The sequence below is a fragment of the Myxine glutinosa genome, chromosome 5 (genome assembly GCF_964187855.1).
Source record: "Myxine glutinosa chromosome 5, kmMyxGlut1.1, whole genome shotgun sequence".
In the NCBI taxonomy this organism is placed as follows: Eukaryota; Metazoa; Chordata; class Myxini; order Myxiniformes; family Myxinidae; genus Myxine; species Myxine glutinosa.
Genome location: NC_136265.1, coordinates 60,967,746 through 60,990,974, shown reverse-complemented (window position 1 = coordinate 60,990,974; position 23,229 = coordinate 60,967,746). Strand labels below are relative to the sequence as shown.

At 45.3% G+C, this 23,229-nt stretch overlaps 1 protein-coding gene across 1 annotated transcript; it reads right to left on the bottom strand.

Moving 5' to 3' along the window:
* Positions 1-504: 504 nt before the first annotated feature.
* On the bottom strand, positions 505-22,958 carry LOC137428165 (uncharacterized). Its single transcript, XM_068118123.2, has 6 exons — positions 22,644-22,958; positions 14,547-14,603; positions 11,090-11,152; positions 10,750-10,803; positions 7,290-7,433; positions 505-1,381 (listed from the first exon to the last, which is right to left on the bottom strand). The coding sequence occupies exons 1-6, from the start codon at positions 22,792-22,794 to the stop codon at positions 582-584; spliced, it is 1,269 nt and encodes a 422-aa protein (XP_067974224.2). The 5' UTR covers positions 22,795-22,958; the 3' UTR covers positions 505-581.
* Positions 22,959-23,229: the final 271 nt, after the last annotated feature.

Below are 23,229 nucleotides of genomic sequence, written 5' to 3'. Positions count from 1 at the left end.
TAGAATAGGTACACCGTATCCCCGCAAATCGTAAGAAGCGACTAAAGGTTGGCGTCAGGAAGGGCATCCGGCCCTAAAAACATTGCCTCAAACAGGGAACCATGATTGTCATGGGCCCCACAAGGCTAACCCCTGCTCTCGCGGGGAAAAATGGCCTTAAAAACGATCATTCATTCATTTTCCCTCCCAATACCGTCTCGATGTGCCATGCATTGGAGGATATGTTATTTATTTATTTGGCATGTGGGCAGTGTACTTTGAATGCATCTGTACTTAAACTAGTTTTAATTGTTCTGTCAATTTTTCGTCGTCCGGTGGAAAGAGTTTTAAATCATCAATAAACAGTAGATGTGTCACCTTTTCTTATGCTTTGTACATTATTCTGTTGGAAGTTCTGATGTAGCCATGTCCTTGCTCATAAATGAGGTTGCTCAATAGGTCCAGAGGCAGACAATATAGGAGGGAAGAAAGGCTGTCACCTTGGAGGTTGTATCTTCACTGCTGGTATATCAATTTTTCCCTCCTAGTGGTGCAATATATTTTCATGCACTCAGGCAGTACCGATTTGTTGTACAAAAACATCATGCACAAAAGGAACATTTTACAGTCCATACAACGTTCTTTCTGTGACATTTGATTTTTTTCTCGTGTATTTTTTGATGGCTAACCCCCGCTCTAGCAGGGAAAATGGCCTTAAAATGCATGTTGTTGTTGTTGTGTATTTTTTGATGGCGAGATAAATATGACGAGCAAGCAAATGCCTTGTTGCACACAGGACACCTGAACTGCGACTCTCTTGTGTGTATTGGTTGGTGTCGAGACAAAGATGAGGAACAAGTAAACACCTTGTTGCAAACAGAACACTTGAAGGGCTTCTCTCCTGTATGTATTTTTTTATGTCGAGATAAATTTGATGAACGAGAAAAACACTTGTTGCATTCAGAACATGTGTATGGCTTCTCTCCAGTGTGTATCTTTTTATGCATTCGTAAAGTTGATAAACGAGGAAAGGCCTTGCTGCAAACAGGACAATTATAAGGCTTCTCTCCCGTGTGTTTTACTTCATGACATTTCAAAGATGACAGCCAATAAAATTCCATGCTACACACAGTGCACTTGTGTGGCATCTCACCGTTGTGGAATGCTTGACATCTCTTTAAAGATGCTAATGAGCCAAACGTTTTCTTGCAAACAGAACAATTGTGCGGCTTCTCGTTCCTCTCGGTTTTCTTGAATGTTGTATTACAATTGTTGTTTTTGGTTGGAACACGTTTTGATTTTGGTTGCTGACAGGTCTGTGTCATGTTCTGATTGAAAGAAACTTCTTTGTCAAATAACTGAGAACTTGACTTGGAGCAAGAAACCATTTTCAATTGATTTTCTGCAAAGACAATTCAATAAAGCATTAAAAATGTGAATCATGCAATGTTAAAATTATTCATAATGTATGTACTCTTTCGATCAAAAATTTGTCCTACGTCTGCACTCGTCTGTCACAAGCAAAAACTACATTTGAAGTATTCCATAAACAGCAGACATTAAAACCTTCCCAATAACTAACTTGGTTGTTCTATCTGTGTGCTTTTATTTGTCGACATGAAATATTCAACTTGGGCATCATTCGCAAACAAAGGCCAAAGTGTGCTGAAGAGAAGTGCATGGTCCACCATATGACAAGGAACAAAAAACTTGTTGCCTGGATTATTCACGACGACCAAGAGTCCGCCCAATGAAGGGCTTGGAAAAGAACGAGAGAAAGCGAAAACTCACTCTTCTATCTTTATTATAAAACAAATCAAACTAGAAAAATTAATTTTGACGTGAATGGGGTCGCTGGATATGTCTTTGCTCGTGTTAACTCCCAACCAACAATTATGTTTGATCTTGATTACAAGTCACATGAGAGAGATAAGCATTGTCGTGTTCACCGGGGATTAAAATTTGTCCTACGTCTGCACTCATCTGTCACAAGCAAAACTACATTTGAAGTATTCCATAAACAGCAGACATTAAAACCTTCCCAATAACTAACACGACTAACTATAACATAACTATAACACGACCAATAAATTAACACGACTGGTGATGGATGGCCAATCGAGCTTTAACTCCAAGGCGTTCACTCAAACTATGGTGGTGCTATTTATACGAGTGAGGGTGTAGTGCAGGGCAGCGAGCTTACCTGGACGGGCAGACGCGGCACGTGGTTATCCGATTCCCACAACAAATAAACGGACAAGACAAGGAATTAAAATTCAACAAACAATGGTTTAATAAAAATAAATGCCAGGGAACAAAGAAATGTGTAAAACTAAATTCCTAATTGGGGTGCCCCCACATGGACTCATAAAACAGACACAGGGACAAACAAATGAAAGTAATAAAATGTGTGTGGTGCGTTTGCCTGCTACTCCGCCTGGCGTCCGTGACCATCCGGGGTCGTCATAGGTCTCGCGTCCCTGCGCGGGAAAACACGCATTGGCGCCAAGTCCGTTCATCCGCCAGCCGCCGACGTGAAGCGAACAGGCCCTCGCTCCTTCCTCGCCGTCCGCTCCACAAGGCACCAAGTTGAGACAAGAGAAGGATGCATCCCCCAAGAGTGTGCACGAACTTCGACTGCCTGCGATGCTAGCCACAGCCAAGAGAGGGACATGCGACTGCACGCTATGAAACCCAGAGCCAAGAGAGGAAATGTGACTGCTTGTATGAACACCAGGAACCGAGAGTCAAGAGAAAGACGTGCGACTGCACACTGTGCCTGCCACGAACCAAGAGAGATACTTAACAGCACGCTTTTCAAACCCAGAGCCAAGAGAAGGAAATGCGACTGCTTGTATGAACACCAGGAACCGAGAGAGAGAAAATGGTGGGACGTGTCCTTTTTGTTCCTCGTGCTGGAACGTTCTATGATGACGTCCGTGCATGCTCCAATCAGCGAGTGCCATTGCATCGCTCTACGGCCACAACCAATCATCACCTCTAGGGGCGGGGCTTCACGGCCCTTCTTGCCAGCCCTTGTGATGACTCGGCTGGTGGCATCAGTGGTAGTGTTCGAATATCCGGATCCAGTCGCTTTAGTTAGTGCATTTAGCATAGGTGCGGAGTGCATGGCTGGTGTTGCAAGTGTCATAAGGAAAAAAGGGAAAACCACAGAGGCAATTTACATACAGGGAATTATTCCCTATAGCCTAGCTAATTAGCATAGCTCCACCCCTCACCATGGAGACAAATATACGATCATACGCGACATGCGGGCCTACTTAGTTACAGGAAGGTTTCTACACGGCATATGGAGCAAAGGGGCAGATTAGAGGGGGCACATAGACCCCCAAAGGGGCAGATTATTTTTAAAGCCGTGAACACTTTGGTACATCACGGGTGATGAAGGTTGTGGTCAAGTTTCATCGGAATTGTATGTGTAGTTTCGAAGAAGAAAGCAAATACCTATTTTGGGGGGGAAACACCCCTTCCTCCCTCCCCCCCTTCCCCCCGTGGACCTCCAAACGGGCAGGGCAGATTTTTTTTATGCCGTGAACAAACTTTGGCACATTACGGGTGATGAAGGTTGTGGTCAAGTTTCATCGGAATTACATTTGTAGTTTCTGAGAATAAAGCAAATACCTATTTTAGGGGACAAACCCCCCGCAAACACCCAAAGGGGCAGATTTTTTTAATGCCGTGAACAAACTTTGGTACATCATGGGTGGTGAAGGTTGTGGTCAAGTTTCATCGAAATAGTGTGTGTAGTTTCAGAGAAGAAAGAAAATGTCTATTTTGGGGGGGGTCAAACCTGGATCCACTTTGACCCCCCAGTAAATCCCCTTAGACCCCGATTTTTTTAATGCCGTGAGCAAACTTTAGTCACAACACAATAAATATAATTTGTGCCAAGTTTGGTCACAATACTGTTACGGCCTGAAGCACCACCAAGCCAAGCCTTCAATCACACTGTCTTTATTTATGGATTATCACACGAAAATCTCTTCCTACCCAAAAAACCAAGAAGGGAGAAAAGAGGGAAAAACCCGAATAGGCCGGTCCAAGAGTAGGCCGGTCCAAGAGTAGGCCGGTCCAAGAGTAGGCCGGTCCAAGAGCAGGCCCAGTGGTAGGCCCCAGTGCAGGCCCAGCATGAGAGGGTAGGAGTAGGCAAGTCCACGAGTAGGCCCCAAGGCAGGCCCCAGTGGTAGGCAGCAAGAGTTCGATCAACGTCACCCTTCAAGTAGAGAGATTGCAGCTGGACACTCCACAACCCCCAAAAAAGCACTCTGCCATAAGCCCTCCTCCAAAATGGCCACTCACTCCTTTGAATCACCTTCCTGGCCACTCCCCTACCCCACAGCCAATCATAGGCTTTATACACATGGACCAAACCACTTGGTCTAACTCACAGGGGTGTGTGGGGGGAAGGAAGAAGAAAAAGGTCACAAACCGTAACACCTCCCCCCCTTAAAGAAGAAAACTTTACCCCAAGAAAAGTTTTCTTTTACAAAGCCAGGATAAACAGTGCAAGCATAAACTTAACCCAGCATAAACAGTGCAATTAACAAACAGCCATCTCTCCTTGTGACATTTACAGGCATCATAGCTCATAGTACCTTTTAAGCATAGTAACGTGGCACACCCAGCGGGGTAGTGAAACTAGCACGTCTCCAGGCCTAAAATTACGAGCTGTCGTATTCAGGTCAAAACGGGCCTTCATTACTCGCTGAGATACTTTCAAATGTTCCTTGGTGACATTGCAGGCGGTGGTAAGTCTTTCCCGGAAAGTACCTACATGGTCCCGAAGGTTAGGGTTCTCCGTCTCTTTGAGGAATCTCTTTCACTACTGGGGAAACACAAACCCTATATTGCCAGCCAAATCATTTCCCAATACGAAACTAATACCCTCTATGGGGAGAGTGGGGACTATTCCTACCATCACGGGTCCTGTGACCAAATCAGACTTCAAGTTCACCCTGTGTAAGGGGACTGGGACATAACGACCTGCAATGCCCTGGATTAAGGCACTCGCTTTCCCCGAACTACTCAAAGTCAATGGTAAAACGGTAGACAACATCAATGACTGGGCGGCCCCAGTATCCCTCAGAATAACTACGGACTTGACTTTCCCGTCCCAAGACACTTGGCCCTTTGACACAAAGGGTTTATAATGGTTCTGTACAGGGCTCGGAAGGTCCGCAGTATCCTCAGCCTTAACTGAAAGGGCACGATCCCTGTGGCTGTCCACTTTCCCTCTGACCGGTCCTCACTAACCCCCTTCTTGTTATCCCAGGTAGTCCCGTAATGAGGAAAACCAAGGCCTCTCTTATGAGTAAGTTCATAATCATCTGCACCAACAGCAGCTTTTTTCAACTCACCAACCTTATGATCCGTAAGGTGTGACCTAATGTCCAAGGGGATACTGTTTCTAAACTCTTCCATCAAGATAACCTCCCTTAGATTACCATAGGTCCTATCCACTTGTAGAGAATGATACCACTGATCCTTGTCCCTCATTTCCTTGTCCCTCGCAAATTCAACAAATGTCTGCTCAGCCTGTCTTTTTAAGGTTCGGAACTTCTGCCGGTATGCTTCCGGAACTTGCTCATAGGCTGACAACACAGCCTTTTTAACAGCCTCATAATTCTCTGACTGATCCTCCGACAGAGCTGAATACACTTCCTGGGCTCTCCCGATGAACCCACTTTGTAGTAGCAGGGTCCAGTATTGTACGGGCCACTGAAGACGTTTTGCTATCTTTTCAAAAGACAGAAAAAACGTTTCCACCTCCTCCTTGTTAAACTTGGGAACAAGCCTAATGTTCCGAGCCACATCAAAGGAACGGGGGAGATCATTTTGACCCCCACATGAATCGATGGAAACCGGTTGGGCCTGTCCCACCTGAATTTCTAATTTTCTTAACTCAAACTCTCGCTGTCGTTCTTCTTTTCCTCTTTCAAACTCTCTTTGCTTTTCTTCCTTTTCTCTTTCAAACTCTCTTTCCTTTTCTTCCTTTTCTCTATCAAACTCTCTTTGCCGTTCCTTGTCTTCTAACTTTAGTCTGAGCTGTTTTTCTTCTGATTCTATCTGGGCCAATTCCAAGGCTTCACTCCTCAATCTTACCCCTGGTTCTAAACCCATGTGACTGACAATAGCCGAAACAATCTCCGCCTTTTTCATACAAGATGTCCCACTAACCCCAAGATGATCAGCTACAGCTCGTAAATCTACCTTACGTAACAGTTCTACATCTTGCACCGACAGCCCCTTCTTCTCCACAAATTCCTTCACTTCAAAATCCATCTCCTCAGCCATGGTGTACGACTGCAGTAAATATAGAAGTATCAGCACCGTAAACAAAAGTCAAATTATCTGCCGATGAGGAAACTTACTACTGCGAAAAAAAACAAAAATCCAAGACAGGTATCATGTAATCCAGATCCCGGACGAGCCCCCAATTTGTTACGGCCTGAAGCACCACCAAGCCAAGCCTTCAATCACACTGTCTTTATTTATGGATTATCACACGAAAATCTCTTCCTACCCATAAAACCAAGAAGGGAGAATGGAGGGAAAAACCTGAATAGGCCAGTCCAAGAGTAGGCAGGTCCAAGAGTAGGTCGGTCCAAGAGGAGGCCGGTGCAAGAGTAGGCCGGTCCAAGAGCAGGCCCAAAAGTAGGCCCCAGGGCAGGCCGTGGTAGGCCCCAGTGCAGGCCCAGCACGAGAGGGTAGGAGTAGGCAAGTCCACGAGTAGGCCCCAAGGCAGGCCCCAGTGGTAGGCAGCAAGAGTTCGATCAACGTCACCCTTCAAGTAGAGAGATTGCAGCTGGACACTCCACAACCCCCGAAAAAGCACTCTGCCATAAGCCCTCCTCCAAAATGGCCACTCACTCCTCTGAATCACCATCCTGGCCACTCCCCTGCCCCACAGCCAATCATAGGCTTTATACACATGGACCAAACCACTTGGCCGAACTCAAAGGGGGGTGTGGGGGGAAGGAAGAAGAAAAAGGTCACAACCATAACAATACCATCCACGGTTTTGGAGAATAAGTTGCAAGTGTTTACGGACTGACGGACGACGCGCCATCGCATAAGCTCCCCTGAACTTCGTTCCAGGTAAGCTAACAAGGTACGTAAAACGTGCTTGGCACTTTAAAAATGCAACATGTGTCTTCGTTACAGAGACATGCTTAAGTGGTTGCACAGTGTACAAGCAGATAAACCCTCCGACGTGATGTTGAATTTAAGTGTGAAGCGAACAAAACAAGTAGAGCTGTGTTGAGTGTTCTGTGCTCGTCTCTGCTTACCTTCAAATAGCTGAGGAGCATTCTTCAGCTCCCTGGGAGGAGAATCACAAGGTTCCTGCTTTATACACTCATTGCTCAAAGCATCCAGGAAACTCTGAGAGAAATCATTTTGAAAATGTTCCACCTTTACAGGATACACTATACCTGCAAAGAAGGTGATCTCATGTCATTTAAAGGAAATAATATTAAGCCATCTCAACCAATCAAATTTGTCCCTCACACTCCAACAGTGGCATATCGAGATTCAGACAAAATTGTGACTTATGATCGGGAACACGATCACACTCAGAAATATAGATTGTGCCTGGTAACGCAAGGCAAGAGTTGAACCCTCCCCCCCCCCCCCCCTCCCAGCTCCCCCTAATGCCCTTTTATCAATACTATGTGGGGTATCATGTTCTATGCAGTCTCCAGCCCAAATTAGTGATTTTTTTTTGTTTGTTTTTTGTTTTTTGTATACAAGATCGAGGCTCATGAAAGAGCTAAGATTAATCACACAAAAAGTCGAAACCGACACACAAAACACAAAAAACAAGGGGAGAGGCAGACAAGATGGGGAGAGAGGGGGAAGGACACAAACACAACATTTGAGAGCAGGGACATCGGGAGGACTTGGGGGGAGGTGGGAGAGGTATAAAACATATGAATACCGCAAGGACTCTGGGGTGAATTACCAGGGGTAGAAAAGATCAAGGTTTTGGATGGGGGAAGATAAGAGATGGTGGTGAACAGCTGTTTTAAAGACCTGGAGGGAGGAGTGGGATTGAAGGGAGTGGGGGAGTTTGTTCCAGAGGCGGGAGAAAAGGGGAATGAAAGAGTGAAGGTGAGCAGAGAGCCTAGATTTTGGCAGTTTAACCATAAGCAGGCAGATCTTGTGCGACCTGAAGGAATATTGGGGGGACAGAGCACAGAGAGAGCTGGGGGAGCAAGGCCGGAGAGGAGTCGGTAGAAGACGGAAAGACCACCAACCTGCCTGTGGTGAGTGAGTGAAAGGCCCTCGGAGTTGACTTCATCGCAGGAGATTCCAATGATTCTGAAAGCTTTGGCCTCAACAGCGTGAAGCCGAGCTAGGTGTGAGGCAGGAGCACCAGCCCAGAGGGGGGAACAGTATTCCATTGAGCTGCGGATGAAAGCCTTGTATGTGGTGAGGAGCTCAGGTGTGCCAAGGAAGGACTTCGCACGACGGAGGATGCCCAGTCGGCGACTGGCTTTGGAGGCCAGCTTGGAAATGTGGTTTTCCCAAGAAAGATCATGGCAGATAGTGAGACCCAAAAGCTTGAGCGACAGAACTTCTTGGAGAGGATTGTTGAGAAAGTAGATGGGAGGGTTTTCCAGTCGGTCCTTTCGGAGAGACATTGTGAGAGTGTGAGATTTGTCAGGATTGAAAGACATGTTGCACTTGTTTGACCAGTCTGTGATTTTGTCCAGGTCTGCAGAGAGTGAGGAGGCTGCAGACTGCCGATCTGAGGGATGAGGAATGGAGCGGCAGATAGTGGAGTCATCAGCAAAGAGATAGAGAGGATTTTCCGAGAGTCGGAGAGATCATTGACGAAGAATGCACTGTTTGTTGGTCTTCAGTAAGTCATATATCCAACAAGAGGGATAATTGCTTTGCAATACATGTCCCCTACGAATGTGATATTTTCTAAAAACTTTGAAAAGGGCATAACTCTGAAAAATTGACAAAACACACAAACTCGAACTTGTTATGTAACTTATCATAATAAAGCCATGTACCAAGTTTCAGTTGAATCTATGTTATAAAACAGGAGTGTTTGTCTGTCTGTCCATCCCCAAACTACTCCCTCAGTTTTGGGGCTAGCCCCACCAAACCCCCTGTGGAACGCTTTGAGGTCCCAGCGGATGTTGTAAGGTCGGTAGGAGGTTTCATAAATTCCTCAATAAAATTATGATTTTGAAATCTACTCGATACGAACCTGCCACGAATCAGGAAGTGGACAGATGATGGCAATGAGCTGGTTTGATAATATCTCAATACAACCATCATTTTATATAGTATTTTGTTGAAGTATCAATTTATGATTGGAATGACGTTTGGAATTGAGTGAATACAATTACGATTTTGAATTTGTAATTCTATTCACCCAACTGTACAGGTCTGTATAACTGTGCATTGCAGCTCAGACACTGCAGTTACTGTACCATAATTGTAATATTGACCATTGCTCCCTGGAGATCCCTTGCCATAATAGTGCTGGTTTTGAAGAGCAACCTCAAGATGAATCCTTTCAGAGGATATTTGGGTTTTGGAGCGCTCACCCCTCAATGTTACATTACTCGCAAGCTAAGAACCTCCGCTCTGGTTCCATCTTCGATTATAACCCCAGCGAGGCGAAGTGCCCAGCGAAGATTGAGGCAACGTGTCCGTCATTTACTTGATTAACATATGTTTGAAGCAATGCAAAGCTTACTATCCGAGTTCCGAGCCACTGAGAGACTTCGCAAAACTTTTGCTAAAATTACTGAGCCGGTTCCAACCTGAATTTTGCTGCCGAGTCGCAGCCATAATGCAAGAGAATGTTCAAATAACCGAACCGTTGCCTTGATTTCACATGCTAGCAAAGTATTACAAAATATCATTCAACACAGAAGTCGACCTCTTTAAACGAGAAATGCCGATCGAGCAACCAGTTTTCAGAACAAGAAGGGGAACTGGAGATCAAAAAAAAAAAAATCTGAATTGGATCATGGAAAAAGCAAGGGAATCGTTTTTGAAATACCGACTTCTTTCCTGGAAGTCCTCGCAGTGTCCATGTGTTTGATACCTCTCCCACCCACCCCCCCATTCCCACGCCTCCTCCCACCTAGCCCTCTCCCTCCCACAAATCTCCCGATGTCCCTGCCCTCAAATGTTGTACCTGTGTGCTTCCCTTTCTCTCTCCCCATTTTGTCTCCCGCTCCAACTATCATATGTTTTATGTGTCAGTTTGTTTTTTTGTGATTAATGTTAGCTCTTACACGACCCTCGATCTTGTATACAAAAAAACAAGAGAAAAATGACCACAGTGTGGTCACCAGCTGCGACGTGTAGAATCATGAGGATATCTGTTGCAATATGCGCTACCAAATTCGACCAGTCATTAAATTATACGCATGCACTAACGTCTTTTTGTCTTTCAGTTCTGGTCTTGTCCTTTGTTTTGCGACGCAACATGCTTCATCAACTGATTACATATAATGTATGGACGTGAATGTTATTTCTGTTAATGTTAATTTATTAATGTTAATTCTGGGTGGCAGAGGGGTAATAATTTGGCAGAGGGATAATCTTACCTCATACCAACGCACGTCCGAGTGTATGCGCATGCGCTATTCAAAAAGGCACCCCAACAACAAGAACAACAACGCGGTCCTCTCATAGAGCTGCTCGTCGCAGCTAAAAACAAAAAAACACTTCAACACACCCTGCTGCATGGAGATTCAAAGTCGGAAAACTTACCTCTCAGGGGATAATGCATGAATCCAGGATCAACCATAAGCTTCCCATCAACCTCTGTAACAAAAAAAAATCATCCCATTGTAAGTTGATGTCTTCTCCATTAATGGGATTGCAAGTTGGTAACCGACTGATTCCGTCATTACCATCGATGCGTGAAGGTTTCCCACAGAAATTAAAATGTGTTGAATGAATTTGGTTTATTATCGAGCTGGGTATTTAAGTTATTTCACGGCGTTAAGGCAAGACCAACAACAACTTGAGAGAAAGGACAAGCTCCCATACAATGTACACTCATCAAAGTCTGTCAATGGGACAAGCAGAATGTTGTTGTGGTTTAGACCTTTGTCTTGAAAAGTTGATTCATCAATGAACTCAGACTTCACCTTCACTTTCACAATAAAACCTGAAACAAAAAAATCTCATTAAAACTAAACAACGGCCTTAGGGCTGGGATCAAAATTATATTTATCTCAAGAAAAACGTTAAAAATAAATTAAATCATTTAAAACGCGAGATGGGCATGAAAGACTTCACAAGTTCATGTGATCTGCAGTGCTGGATATTACTCTTAAGAGTTTCATTTTCAGTATTTTGTTGAAACGCATAAACAGAATTAAACAGACAGGCCTACATCTATATAATAATAGCGTAAGGACTCGACGTTGTTATCCCTTTTACACCGCACCCAGTGACCTGATGCCCACGGCACGAATGGATTTACGATCTACGAACCGCGCTCTTTGTTTATCACGTACAGCCATACTCGAAAAATCTGAATTAGCCGACGTTGGGGCCCAAAAGCATCCGATTAACTGCCGATACGACGCCATCTTACGACGCCATCTTATTGGCGTCTGCTGGGTGAAGGCGAAGCAAGCCGTCCGCTGATTGGACAGTCGAAGGCGACAGCAAACCGTCCACTGAGTGGACAATCCTGAGCATGCATTTGTGCCGGTGTCGTCGATCGCAGTGTTCGCTAACTTCATCAGGTGGGTTTACCATAATTTCTTCCAACTGCGCTCTTTGTTTATCACGTACAGCCATACTCAAAAAATCTGAATTAGTTGACTTTGGGGCCCAAAAGCATCCGATTAACTGCCGATACGACGCCATCGTATTGGCGTCTGCTGGGTGAAGGCGAAGCAAGCCGTCCGCTGATTGGACAGGCGAAGGCGAAAGCAAGCTGTCCACTGAGTGGAAAATCCAGAGCATGCATTTGTGCCGGTGTCGTCGATCGCGGTGTACGCTAACCTCATCAGGTGGGTTTACCAAATTTCTTCCATATACTGTGATTACAACGAAGTGAAACCGATCAGCAGCCCATCAGTATCATATAAAGCAATAAATACCAAGGCTTCAGCTTCTGAAAGCTTAAAACAAAGGGTACTTCACCGAGTGATGAAAAGTAGGCGTAGGCGTAGGCCCTACCTATCCAGTTGTTGTGTTTCCGTTGTGGCCATGATCTCAACAAATGGCGTAGGCCATGTGGCGTAGGGTAGGTCATGATCAGCCCCCCCCCCCCCCCCCCTTCGTTTCACCAACTCCTGCATCTGCCAACGTTCATGAGGCACTCTTCATTCTCATCTTTCTTCCTAACTCTTACTCGGAAAAGCAAATCCCCTATGCCATCCATAATGGTACGCTCTATCCATACACCACATCCTCCATTCCGTGGATGTTCCATGGGTTTCGGCTAGTACTGAAGGATTCTCCACAGAGCCAATCATGATTATGTTTTCAGGTTGTCTCCGTCCGGCTGTCCGTCCATCCGTGATAGGTTTTCGTTACCTCGATAACTTGAGAACAACTGAAGGGATCTTTGTCAAATTTGGCGCAGGTATGTATAATGAGGTAAAGGTGAACTGATTCGATTTTGGGGTCACGACATCAAAGGCCAAAGGTCAGAGGTCATGTTAGGTAAAAAATCCAGTTACCGCGATAACTTGTGAACCAGCGATGGGATTCTGACCAAATTTGGTACAATTATGTAGAATGATGTAAAGATGAACTGATTAGATTTTGGGGTCAAGAGGTCAAAGTCTGTAATAAGTCTATAACTTGAGAATGGCTGAAGTGATCTAATTCAAACTTGGTACAGGCATGTATGATGATATAAAGATTAACGCATTCGACTTTGGGGTCAAAGGTCAAAGTAAAAGTAAAAGTCTGTAATAGGTCTATAACTTGAGAACGGCTAAAGTGATCCAATTCAAGTTTAGTGCAGATATGTATAATGATGTAAAGATTAACCGATTCGAATTTGAAGTCCTGAGGTCAAAGGTCAGAGGTCATGTGAGGTATAAATGTGATAACTTGTGAACAGCTGAAGGGATTTAAATTAAAACTTGGTAAAGAGTGTCATTCTAGTTGTAATGATAATGGCTAATGATGTTGCTAAATGAAATTCTAAATTATATATTTGTTTATTTAATGTGGCAGTTTGTAGGCATGGCTTTGACATGACCGCTTCCCCTCCCACATCCCGCCTCCCCCACAACGGTTTGTAGTTGTGGCCTCAACATGACCCTTTCCTGCCCCCCCCCCCCCCCACCCCGCTCCCCCAACGGCAAACTTGAGGTTCTCACCAACTCCACCTCACATTTAATTTCCCTCCAGAGTTCGAAACAGTGAGACTTGTGTTGTTTTGTCGAGGTTTTCCCTTTCAAAAGCCTGAGGTGACATCCTTGTTTTGTTTGATTCTTATCAGAGTTAAACCTTCAAATATTTTTTTAAATTCCACCATTTCATGTTCCCCTGTGCAGATTTTTTTATTTATTTGACAAAGCCTCCCTCCCATCTGTAGACAATGGTTCCGATGTATTATTAATGTGAATTCATGAGAGACATATTGTCCTGGCCTGTTCATGAAAGAATTGGGCCAGGACTTCCCTACCTCCAAACTGACAAGAATGCGTGATTAAACATAGGGGCAATACACCTTGTGCTCACCTGGTAGAATAAACAGTATACTACACCGACTAAAGGTATTTTAAACCAATTTCAATGGTTGCTAGAAGACAAGGCAGCATGTAGAATCATACTAACATAATCATGTCTTTACACAAATAAACATAAAAATACCTATTTTGAAGGGGCAATCCCCCCCCCCCCCCCCCCCCCACATCCCAAACCTCCTCAGGCCTCAATTTTTCTGATGCCTTGAACAAACATTGGTACATCATGGGTGGTGAAGGTTGTGGTCAAGTTTCATCGAAATTGCGTGAAATTTCGATGAAATCGATTGTGAAAAGGGGAGTTTCAGAGCAAAAAGCAAATTCCTATTTTGGGGGGTCAAACATGGATCCACTTTGACCCTGGTAAACCCCCTTAGACGCCGTTTTTTTAATGCTGTGTACAAATTTTAGGCACAACACAACAAATATAATTTGTGCCAAGTTTGGTCACAATCCCTTCAGCGGTTTCGGAGAAGAAGTTGCAAGTGTTTACGGACGGACGGACGGACGGACTGACAGATGGACGGCGCGCTATCGCATAAGCTCCCCTGAATTTCGTTCCAGGTGAGCTAATAATTGTGGACATCGAAGAAAAAGAAGAAGAATCTCCTTTATCAATCTCTGAAAAGGACTTTATTCGAACATTTTCTGCCGTCAATGCCCCCCCCCCCCCCCCACTCCCCCAAACTTAACCATGCTTTAGAAATGGCACAATGCCCATTTTAGCTTTGAAATGTCCATTGATAAGGCTCAAGGACAATCTTTTTTACTCAACGACAAGTAATAAGGTACCCATGCCGGAAAACAATAAAACTACATCAACAATGTATTTGTGGTTCAAACCTTCATCTTGAAGGAACGAATCGTGAACGAATTCGGACTTCACCTTCACAATAACACCTGAAACCAAAAAAATCCATTTCAGGTCAACTTGAAAAGGGGGATTTTTTTTTTTTTTTTTTACAACCTTCATCACGATATTCACAAAGAAAAACCTTGATCACGATATATTACCAACAAAAACTCACTTGACAATCTCAAAGATATAATTTGTAACACGTCAGTCTCTTTGGAGCACGCACGCGCTGGGCTTTTCTGCCCAAGAATTGCTGAATGGTAATAAGCTGAATCCCACTTCCGTTTCCAGGTCGTGCTGATTATTTTTTGGTCCTCCGAGTGATCTGGTTCCAAAAAGCTAAGTGATCGTTCTGGATTTGTCTGTGTGGCTGTTGATTTTATGTTCTCTCTTTGTGGCGATTGTCCTTAATATGGAGTGCTTACTCCTGTGTATTTCTGTGCTCATTCTTTTTTCTTTTTTTAAAGTTTTGAGCCTTCCTGGTTTTTTTTCGTTTTTTTTCATCAACCGTTTCCCATACCAACTCACTGTGTCTTCATCCCGTCGAACACATTATTCACCACCCTCACTTTAATTCCTTCCTTATACCTTCTGTTTAATAAATAAATAAAAAAAAGTGAATTTTTCCCCTCTACTTCTCCCCTCCATTAATTCTTTCCATTTTATGTCAATTTAAATGTATAAATTCTTCCCACATACTTGCTTCCAAACACCTTTCTCTCAGTCTGCTTTCCATTCTCCCCTTCTCTCCACTAGTCAGGTTCACTATGTTTTTTCGTTCAAAATCATGGTAGATTAGCAAACCTATACATTTTTGGAAACGTTATTACATGGAAAATCTGAAAATCAATGTTTACATTTGCCAATTCCGACCAATTCGATTCGACCAATTCGACCAATCGACCAATTCCATTCGACCAATTCGACCATTCGACCAATCGCTTTGATCGACCATTCGATCGATTCGATTCGATTCGATTCATCGAATTCGATTCGATCGACCATTCGACCAATTCGATTTGCCAATCAATTTGACCGACCTTTGCTTGTGTGGAACGGACTGTGAAAACGATGCGGACTATATTGTCGGATACGACACACAGGACAGTGATGACGAACTCTAAATGGCATATTCTGTAATCGTGTATGTTTGATGCCATTGACTGCCTGTGTATATTTTGTCATTGACTGCCTGTGTAGATGTGAAGTTATACTGACTGCATGTGTATATATGATTTTGCTGACTGCCTGTGTATGTTTGGTGATATGAATTATTGTGACACATTTTGATGTTATTAACTGCCTGTACAAAATGATAACATGTATTTGATTATGCAACTTATCGCGAATATAAAGACAGTATTTTGCAATTCAAAACCTTTGATTCGTGTCTTACCATTCCCCATAGCACTAATTTGATACTTTCATTGGATTCCTTGTCCCTGAAAATATAGGTTTAGTATATTTTTAAAAGTTTTTAGGGTAATTAGAGGCAGAAATAGAACAAAATATGTATTTTACAGTGGCCATTTTGAAAATCCAAAATGGCCGCCATACAGGTATCTCTCCAAATGTAAACATTGATTTTTAGTTTCCTTATGCTATAACCTTTCCAAAAATGTATAGGTTTGCTAATCTACCATGATTTTGAACGAAATATAATTTATTGACATAGTGAACCTGACTACACCCCGACGTGATGAACAAACGCATGCCTCATCCACCATCACGTCAAAATAGCACCATCTTTTTTTGTGCCTTTAAAAATAATTGCCATCCCAATCCCAAATCTGATGATGTTGAGTCTCCTCGGGCAATGATGGCATTGCCTTTCTATGGCTGGTACACACGGGTAAGTGTGTGGTATAGACAGGGGTCGCTACTCCTCTCCGTCCCTCTGCTGGCCTTTGGGGAATTCACCCTCTTCCGCCCGTGCTGTTGGAGTCGACTGGACTCTCATCCACCAGATGTGCAGAGCCATCTGCCATTTAAACTGCATGGCTGCGGACCGTTACCCTGGTAAGGGGGGCTGACAGGTACTACACCTTGCCCACAGGTGACCTGTGATTATGCAAGGCAGGGGCATCTATCTCCCTGAGGTATTAGAAGACACCCGCATACCCATCTGTCTTTGTCTCTCTGCTCTTGGAATCCTGAAATCCAACCCTTTTATACTGTGTATGGCATTATGTTGACAATCTCCGAGGAGGGAGGGGTTCCCTGTAAAACAAGCGTTATGCTTAGGTCCCCCGTCGGTGGTGATGTGAGTTGACAAAGTGGAAGACGCAAGGTGGCCATCTTGGATTTTGACGTGGTGACCCAATTTTCAATAGCGTTCTTCCTTGTGCCTAGATACACCCACACACCAGATTAGAAGTTGGTACTTCGCTTATTTTTCAAGATATTCCGCTCACAAGGTTCAGACATACATGGCGGTCGCCATCTTGGATTTTGACGTGGGTTGCACCCACACACCAAATTTGAATTCGGTCCTTCGCTTACGCACGCACGCACGGACGGACGCAAGCACGCACGCACGCACGGACGGACGCACGGGAAAACCATAGTCCCCCTTTCGCTCCGCGGTGCGACGGGGGACAAAAAAACCTGAGGGGGGAGACCATGAAGACCCCTAAAACCCCGAAGAATCCGAAAACACCAACCCCTAAAACCACTTAAGACAATTTCAGACCCTAGGATCCATTAAGACCTTTAAGATCCTTTACGACCCCGAAGACTCTAAAGTCTAAAGACACCAAATACTCTTAAAGATCTCAAAGACTCTTAAAGACCCCAAAGGCTCTTAAAGACTCCGAAGACCCAAAATATCGATAAAGACCCAAAAGACCTTGAGGACCCGACCCAAAAAACCCAAAAGACCCCAAAAGTAACCAAAGGGCAAAAACCACACAAACACATCCTGGCGAGGGTCTGCAATCTCTGAATGTTTTTTCTTGTTCATGTTGTAAATAGGTCCGTATGGTACGTTTTTGTGTTGTTTTGAGTTGTAAGGCCTACCCAGTCAGGGAACGATCGAATACAATGGGAGCGTTAGTCAAACCATCCCCGTCAATCCATCACAATAAATGTGTTCTGGAGACAAGACCTGTGCAGGGATACAAGTGGATAATTACCTTGTTTTTGTTGATGTTATTTGTTGTAATATCAGGATTAATAGAGGCATTCTGTGCATGATTAATTTAATTGTAAAGAGAACCGAATCGGTCACTCTTACAACACTTCCGGTTCCTGAGAACGGTGCGTTGGTATGCTGTGAACGGTGCGTTGGTATGCTGTGAACGGTGCGTTGGTATGCTGTGAACGGTGCGTTGGTATGCACTGTGAACGGTGCGTTGGTATGCTGTAAATTGTGCGTTGGTATGCTGCAAATGGTGCGTTGATATGCTGCGAACGGTGCGTTGGTATGCTGCAAATGGTGCGTTGGTATGCTGTAAATGGTGCGTTGGTATGCTGTGAATGGTGCGTTGGTATGCTGTGAATGGTGCGTTGGTATGCTGTGAATGGTGCGTTGGTATGCACTGTGAACGGTGCGTTGGTATGCTGTAAATTGTGCGTTGGTATGCTGCAAATGGTGCGTTGATATGCTGCGAACGGTGCGTTGGTATGCTGCAAATGGTGCGTTGGTATGCTGCGAATGGTGCGTTGGTATGCTGTGAATGGTGCGTTGGTATGCTGTGAATGGTGCGTTGGTATGCTGCGAATGGTGCGTTGGTGTGCTGCAAATGGTGCGTTGGTATGCTGTAAATGGTGCGTTGGGATGCTGCAAATGGTGCGTTGGTATGCTGTAAATGGTGCGTTGGTATGCTGCAAATGGTGCGCTGGTATGCTGCAAATGGTGCGTTGGGATGCTGCAAATGGTGCGTTGGTATGCTGTAAATGGTGCGTTGGGATGCTGTAAATGGTGCGTTGGTATGCTGCAAATGGTGCGTTCGTATGCTGCAAATGGTGCGTTGGTATGCGGGAAATGGTGCATTGGTATGCTGCAAATGGTGCGTTGGTATGCTGTGAATGGTGCATTGGTATGCTGCAAATGGTGCGTTGGGATGCTGCAAATGGTGCGTTGGTATGCTGTAAATGGTGCGTTGGTATGCTGCAAATGGTGCGTTGGTATGCTGCAAATGGTGCGTTGTATGCGGGAAATGGTGTGTTGATATGCTGCGAACATTGTATTGGTATGCTGCAAATGGTGCGTGGGTATGCTGCAAATGGTGCGTTGGTATGCTGCGAACGGTGCGTTGGTATGCTGCGAACGGTGCGTTGGTATGCTGCGAACGGTGCGTTGGTATGCTGCGAACGGTGCGTTGGTATGCTGCGAACGGTGCATTGGTATGCTGTAAATGGTGCATTGGTATGCTGCGAACGATGCATTGGTATGCTGTAAATGTTGCGTTGGTATGCTGCGAACGGTGCATTGGTATGCTGTGAATGGTGCGTTGGTATGCTGCGAACGGTGCATTGGAATGCTGTGAACGGTGCATTGGTATGCTGTGAACAGTGCGTTGGTATGCTGTGACCGGTGCGTTGGTATGCTGTGAACGGTGCGTTGGTATGCTGTGAACGGTGCGTTGGTATGCTGTGAACAGTGCGTTGGTATGCTGTGAAGGGTGCGTTGGTATGCTGTGAAGGGTGCGTTGGTATGCTGTGAAGGGTGCGTTGGTATGCTGTGAACGGTGCGTTGGTATGCTGTGAATGGTGCGTTGGTATGCTCCAAACGGTGCATTGGTATGCTGTGAATGGTGCGTTGGTATGCTGTGAACGGTGCGTTGGTATGCTGTGAACGGTGTGTTGGTATGCTGTGAACAGTGCATTGGTATGCTGTAAATTGTGCATTGGTATGCTGCAAATGGTGCGTTGGTATACTGCAAATGGTGCGTTGGTATGCTGCAAATGGTGCGTTGGTATGCTGCAAATGGTACGTTGGTATGCTGTAAATTGTGCGTTGGTATGCTGCAAATGGTGTGTTGATATGCTGCGAATGGTGCGTTGGTATGCTGTGAATGGTGCGTTGGTATGCTGTGAATGGTGCGTTGGTATGCTGTGAATGGTGCGTTGGTATGCTGCGAATGGTGCGTTGGTGTGCTGTAAATTGTGCGTTGGTATGCTGTAAATGGTGCGTTGGGATGCTGCAAATGGTGCGTTGGTATGCTGTAAATGGTGCGTTGGTATGCTGCAAATGGTGCGCTGGTATGCTGCAAATGGTGCGTTGGGATGCTGCAAATGGTGCGTTGGTATGCTGTAAATGGTGCGTTGGGATGCTGTAAATGGTGCGTTGGTATGCTGCAAATGGTGCGTTCGTATGCTGCAAATGGTGCGTTGGTATGCGGGAAATGGTGCATTGGTATGCTGCAAATGGTGCGTTGGTATGCTGTGAATGGTGCATTGGTATGCTGCAAATGGTGCGTTGGGATGCTGCAAATGGTGCGTTGGTATGCTGTAAATGGTGCGTTGGTATGCTGCAAATGGTGCGTTGGTATGCTGCAAATGGTGCATTGTATGCGGGAAATGGTGTGTTGATATGCTGCGAACATTGTATTGGTATGCTGCAAATGGTGCGTGGGTATGCTGCAAATGGTGCGTTGGTATGCTGCGAACGGTGCGTTGGTATGCTGCGAACGGTGCATTGGTATGCTGTGAACGGTGCGTTGGTATGCTGCGAACGGTGCGTTGGTATGCTGCGAACGGTGCATTGGTATGCTGTAAATGGTGCATTGGTATGCTGCGAACGATGCATTGGTATGCTGTAAATGTTGCGTTGGTATGCTGCGAACGGTGCATTGGTATGCTGTGAATGGTGCGTTGGTATGCTGCGAACGGTGCATTGGAATGCTGTGAACGGTGCATTGGTATGCTGTGAACAGTGCGTTGGTATGCTGTGACCGGTGCGTTGGTATGCTGTGAACGGTGCGTTGGTATGCTGTGAACGGTGCGTTGGTATGCTGTGAACAGTGCGTTGGTATGCTGTGAAGGGTGCGTTGGTATGCTGTGAAGGGTGCGTTGGTATGCTGTGAAGGGTGCGTTGGTATGCTGTGAAGGGTGCGTTGGTATGCTGTGAACGGTGCGTTGGTATGCTGTGAATGGTGCGTTGGTATACTCCAAACGGTGCATTGGTATGCTGTGAATGGTGCGTTGGTATGCTGTGAACGGTGCGTTGGTATGCTGTGAACGGTGTGTTGGTATGCTGTGAACAGTGCATTGGTATGCTGTAAATTGTGCATTGGTATGCTGCAAATGGTGCGTTGGTATACTGCAAATGGTGCGTTGGTATGCTGCAAATGGTGCGTTGGTATGCTGCAAATGGTACGTTGGTATGCTGTAAATTGTGCGTTGGTATGCTGCAAATGGTGTGTTGATATGCTGCGAACGGTGCGATGGTATGCTGTGAACGGTGCATTGGTATGCTGTGAACGGTGCGTTGGTGTGCTGCGAATGGTGCGTTGGTATGCTGCGAAGGGTGCGTTGGTATGCTGCGAACGGTGTGTTGGTATGCTGCGAACGGTGCGATGGTATGCTGTGAACGGTGCATTGGTATGCTGTGAACGGTGCGTTGGTGTGCTGCGAACGGTGCGTTGGTATGCTGCGAATGGTGCGTTGGTATGCTGCGAATGGTGCGATGGTATGCTGTGAACGGTGCATTGGTGTGCTGTGAACGGTGCGTTGGTGTGCTGCGAATGGTGCGTTGGTATGCTGCGAATGGTGCGTTGGTATGCTGCGAATGGTGCGTTGGTATGCTGCGAATGGTGCGTTGGTATGCTGCGAATGGTGCGTTGGTATGCTGCGAACGGTGCGTTGGTATGCTGTGAATGGTGCGTTGGTGTGCTGCGAATGGTGCGTTGGTATGCTGCGAATGGTGCGATGGTATGCTGTGAACGGTGCGTTGGTGTGCTGCGAATGGTGCGTTGGTATGCTGCGAATGGTGCGATGGTATGCTGTGAACGGTGCATTGGTATGCTGTGAACGGTGCGTTGGTGTGCTGCGAATGGTGCGTTGGTATGCTGCGAACGGTGCGTTGGTATGCGCCGAGCCTGCATCTCATGTTTGTATCCTTGATTATTATCCCAGTAAAATAACTCAGAATTGGAATGGTGACTGCTCTGATCCATCTGCACCATCACACACAAGAATAACATTACAATGCAACATTTATGTTTTCACGTCTGTCTCTTTGTCCGTCTGTGAGCAGGTTATCTCAAACGGTTAGGATAAATTCGGACAGAACTTGGTGGACAGGTTGATTGTGCGACTTGGACGACTTGATTATATTTTGGTTCAGGTCCGGATCCAGATCGAGCCTGTCATTGGGATACAAAACGTAAACTGAAAAAAAATCGTAAAATCTTGAAAGTCCTGTTCTCTTTGGAAAATGAAAAGACTGGCACAGTACAGGGAGATATGGACAAGTATTACCTCAGTATTACACGGTAATCTGTTCCCTTTTACCTCGGTGTTACACGGTAATCTGTTCCCTTTTACCTCGGTATTGCACGGTAATCACTGTTCCATTTTACCTCGGTATTACACGGTAATCTCTGTTCCCTTTTACCTCAGTATTGCACGGTAATCAGTTCCCTTTTACCTCGGCATTACACGGTAATCACTGTTCCCTTTTACCTCGGTATTACACAGTAATCTGTTCCCTTTTACCCCAGTATTGCACGGTAATCTGTTCCCTTTGCCTCGGTATTACACGGTAATCTCTGCTCCCCTTTGTCTCTGTATTACACAGGAATCTCTGTACACTTTTACCTCAGTATTACACGGTAATCTCTGCCCCCATTCCCTTCGTATTACACGGTAATCTACCCACTTTTCTCTTCGTATTACACGGTAATCTCTGTTTCCTTTTGCCTCCGTATTACACGGTAATCTATGTGCCCCTTTATCTCATTATTACACAGTAACCTATGTACCCTTTTACCTCAGTATTACACGGTAACCTCTGTACAATTTTACCTCGGTTTCCCCAACTCAGATCATCGTGACATTCCCCATTTAAATTCGTTCCTGAAAGAGTACACAGCACGGTAATGGTAAGTAGAGCAATGTGTGGAGAGAACGACACGTACCGGGTCCCGGGTCCTCATCCTCGGGTGGACCGACCCTGGACCCGCGATCTGAGGGAGAATCTCCCGGAACGACCGAGTTTCCTCCATCGGAACCGCTCGTGGATCCCGGGGGGTTCGATCTGTGATCTTCACCGGAGACATCTCGGTTCATGGCGCATCGGAGGGGACTAAGGTGGAGGTGGGTCGCGTGCGGTACAGTACGGTATGGTACAGTAGAGTATGGTACAGTACGGTAGTGAGGAACAATGGTACAATCTGATAAACAAGTACAGACCGTGAGATATTCTGGTAAAAGTGAACCACGTGACGCGTACCTTCTCCAAACAATGTTATTCACAATTTCAAGGCGGCAGATTCTCCACGTTAATCACGTGACCTCTACAATTGGGACAAAATGTGGTGAAACAAGAATAACCGCACGATGGTCACAACCTTTGACACAAATTACGTATATATTTTAACCTCCTCTGTCCACTCAGCTCCCTCCACCTTGCTGTTGAACATATTATACAATTAACTAGCGGGGTCACCCGTGGGAATCCCACGGGCATGGATGTGTGTGACATTTCGACATATTGAGTTATAT

Bases quoted from the DNA above. Each gene is read 5' to 3' on its own strand.
- LOC137428165 (XM_068118123.2), bottom strand. From the start codon at position 22,794: ATGAACCGAGATGTCTCCGGTGAAGATCACAGATCGAACCCCCCGGGA. The intron at 11,153-14,546 runs GTTTGAACCACA...TTTTTGTTTCAG, and splicing joins TTCGTTCCTTCAAGATGAAG to GTTTTATTGTGAAAGTGAAG. The intron at 10,804-11,089 runs GTCTAAACCACA...TTTTTGTTACAG, and splicing joins ATCAACTTTTCAAGACAAAG to AGGTTGATGGGAAGCTTATG.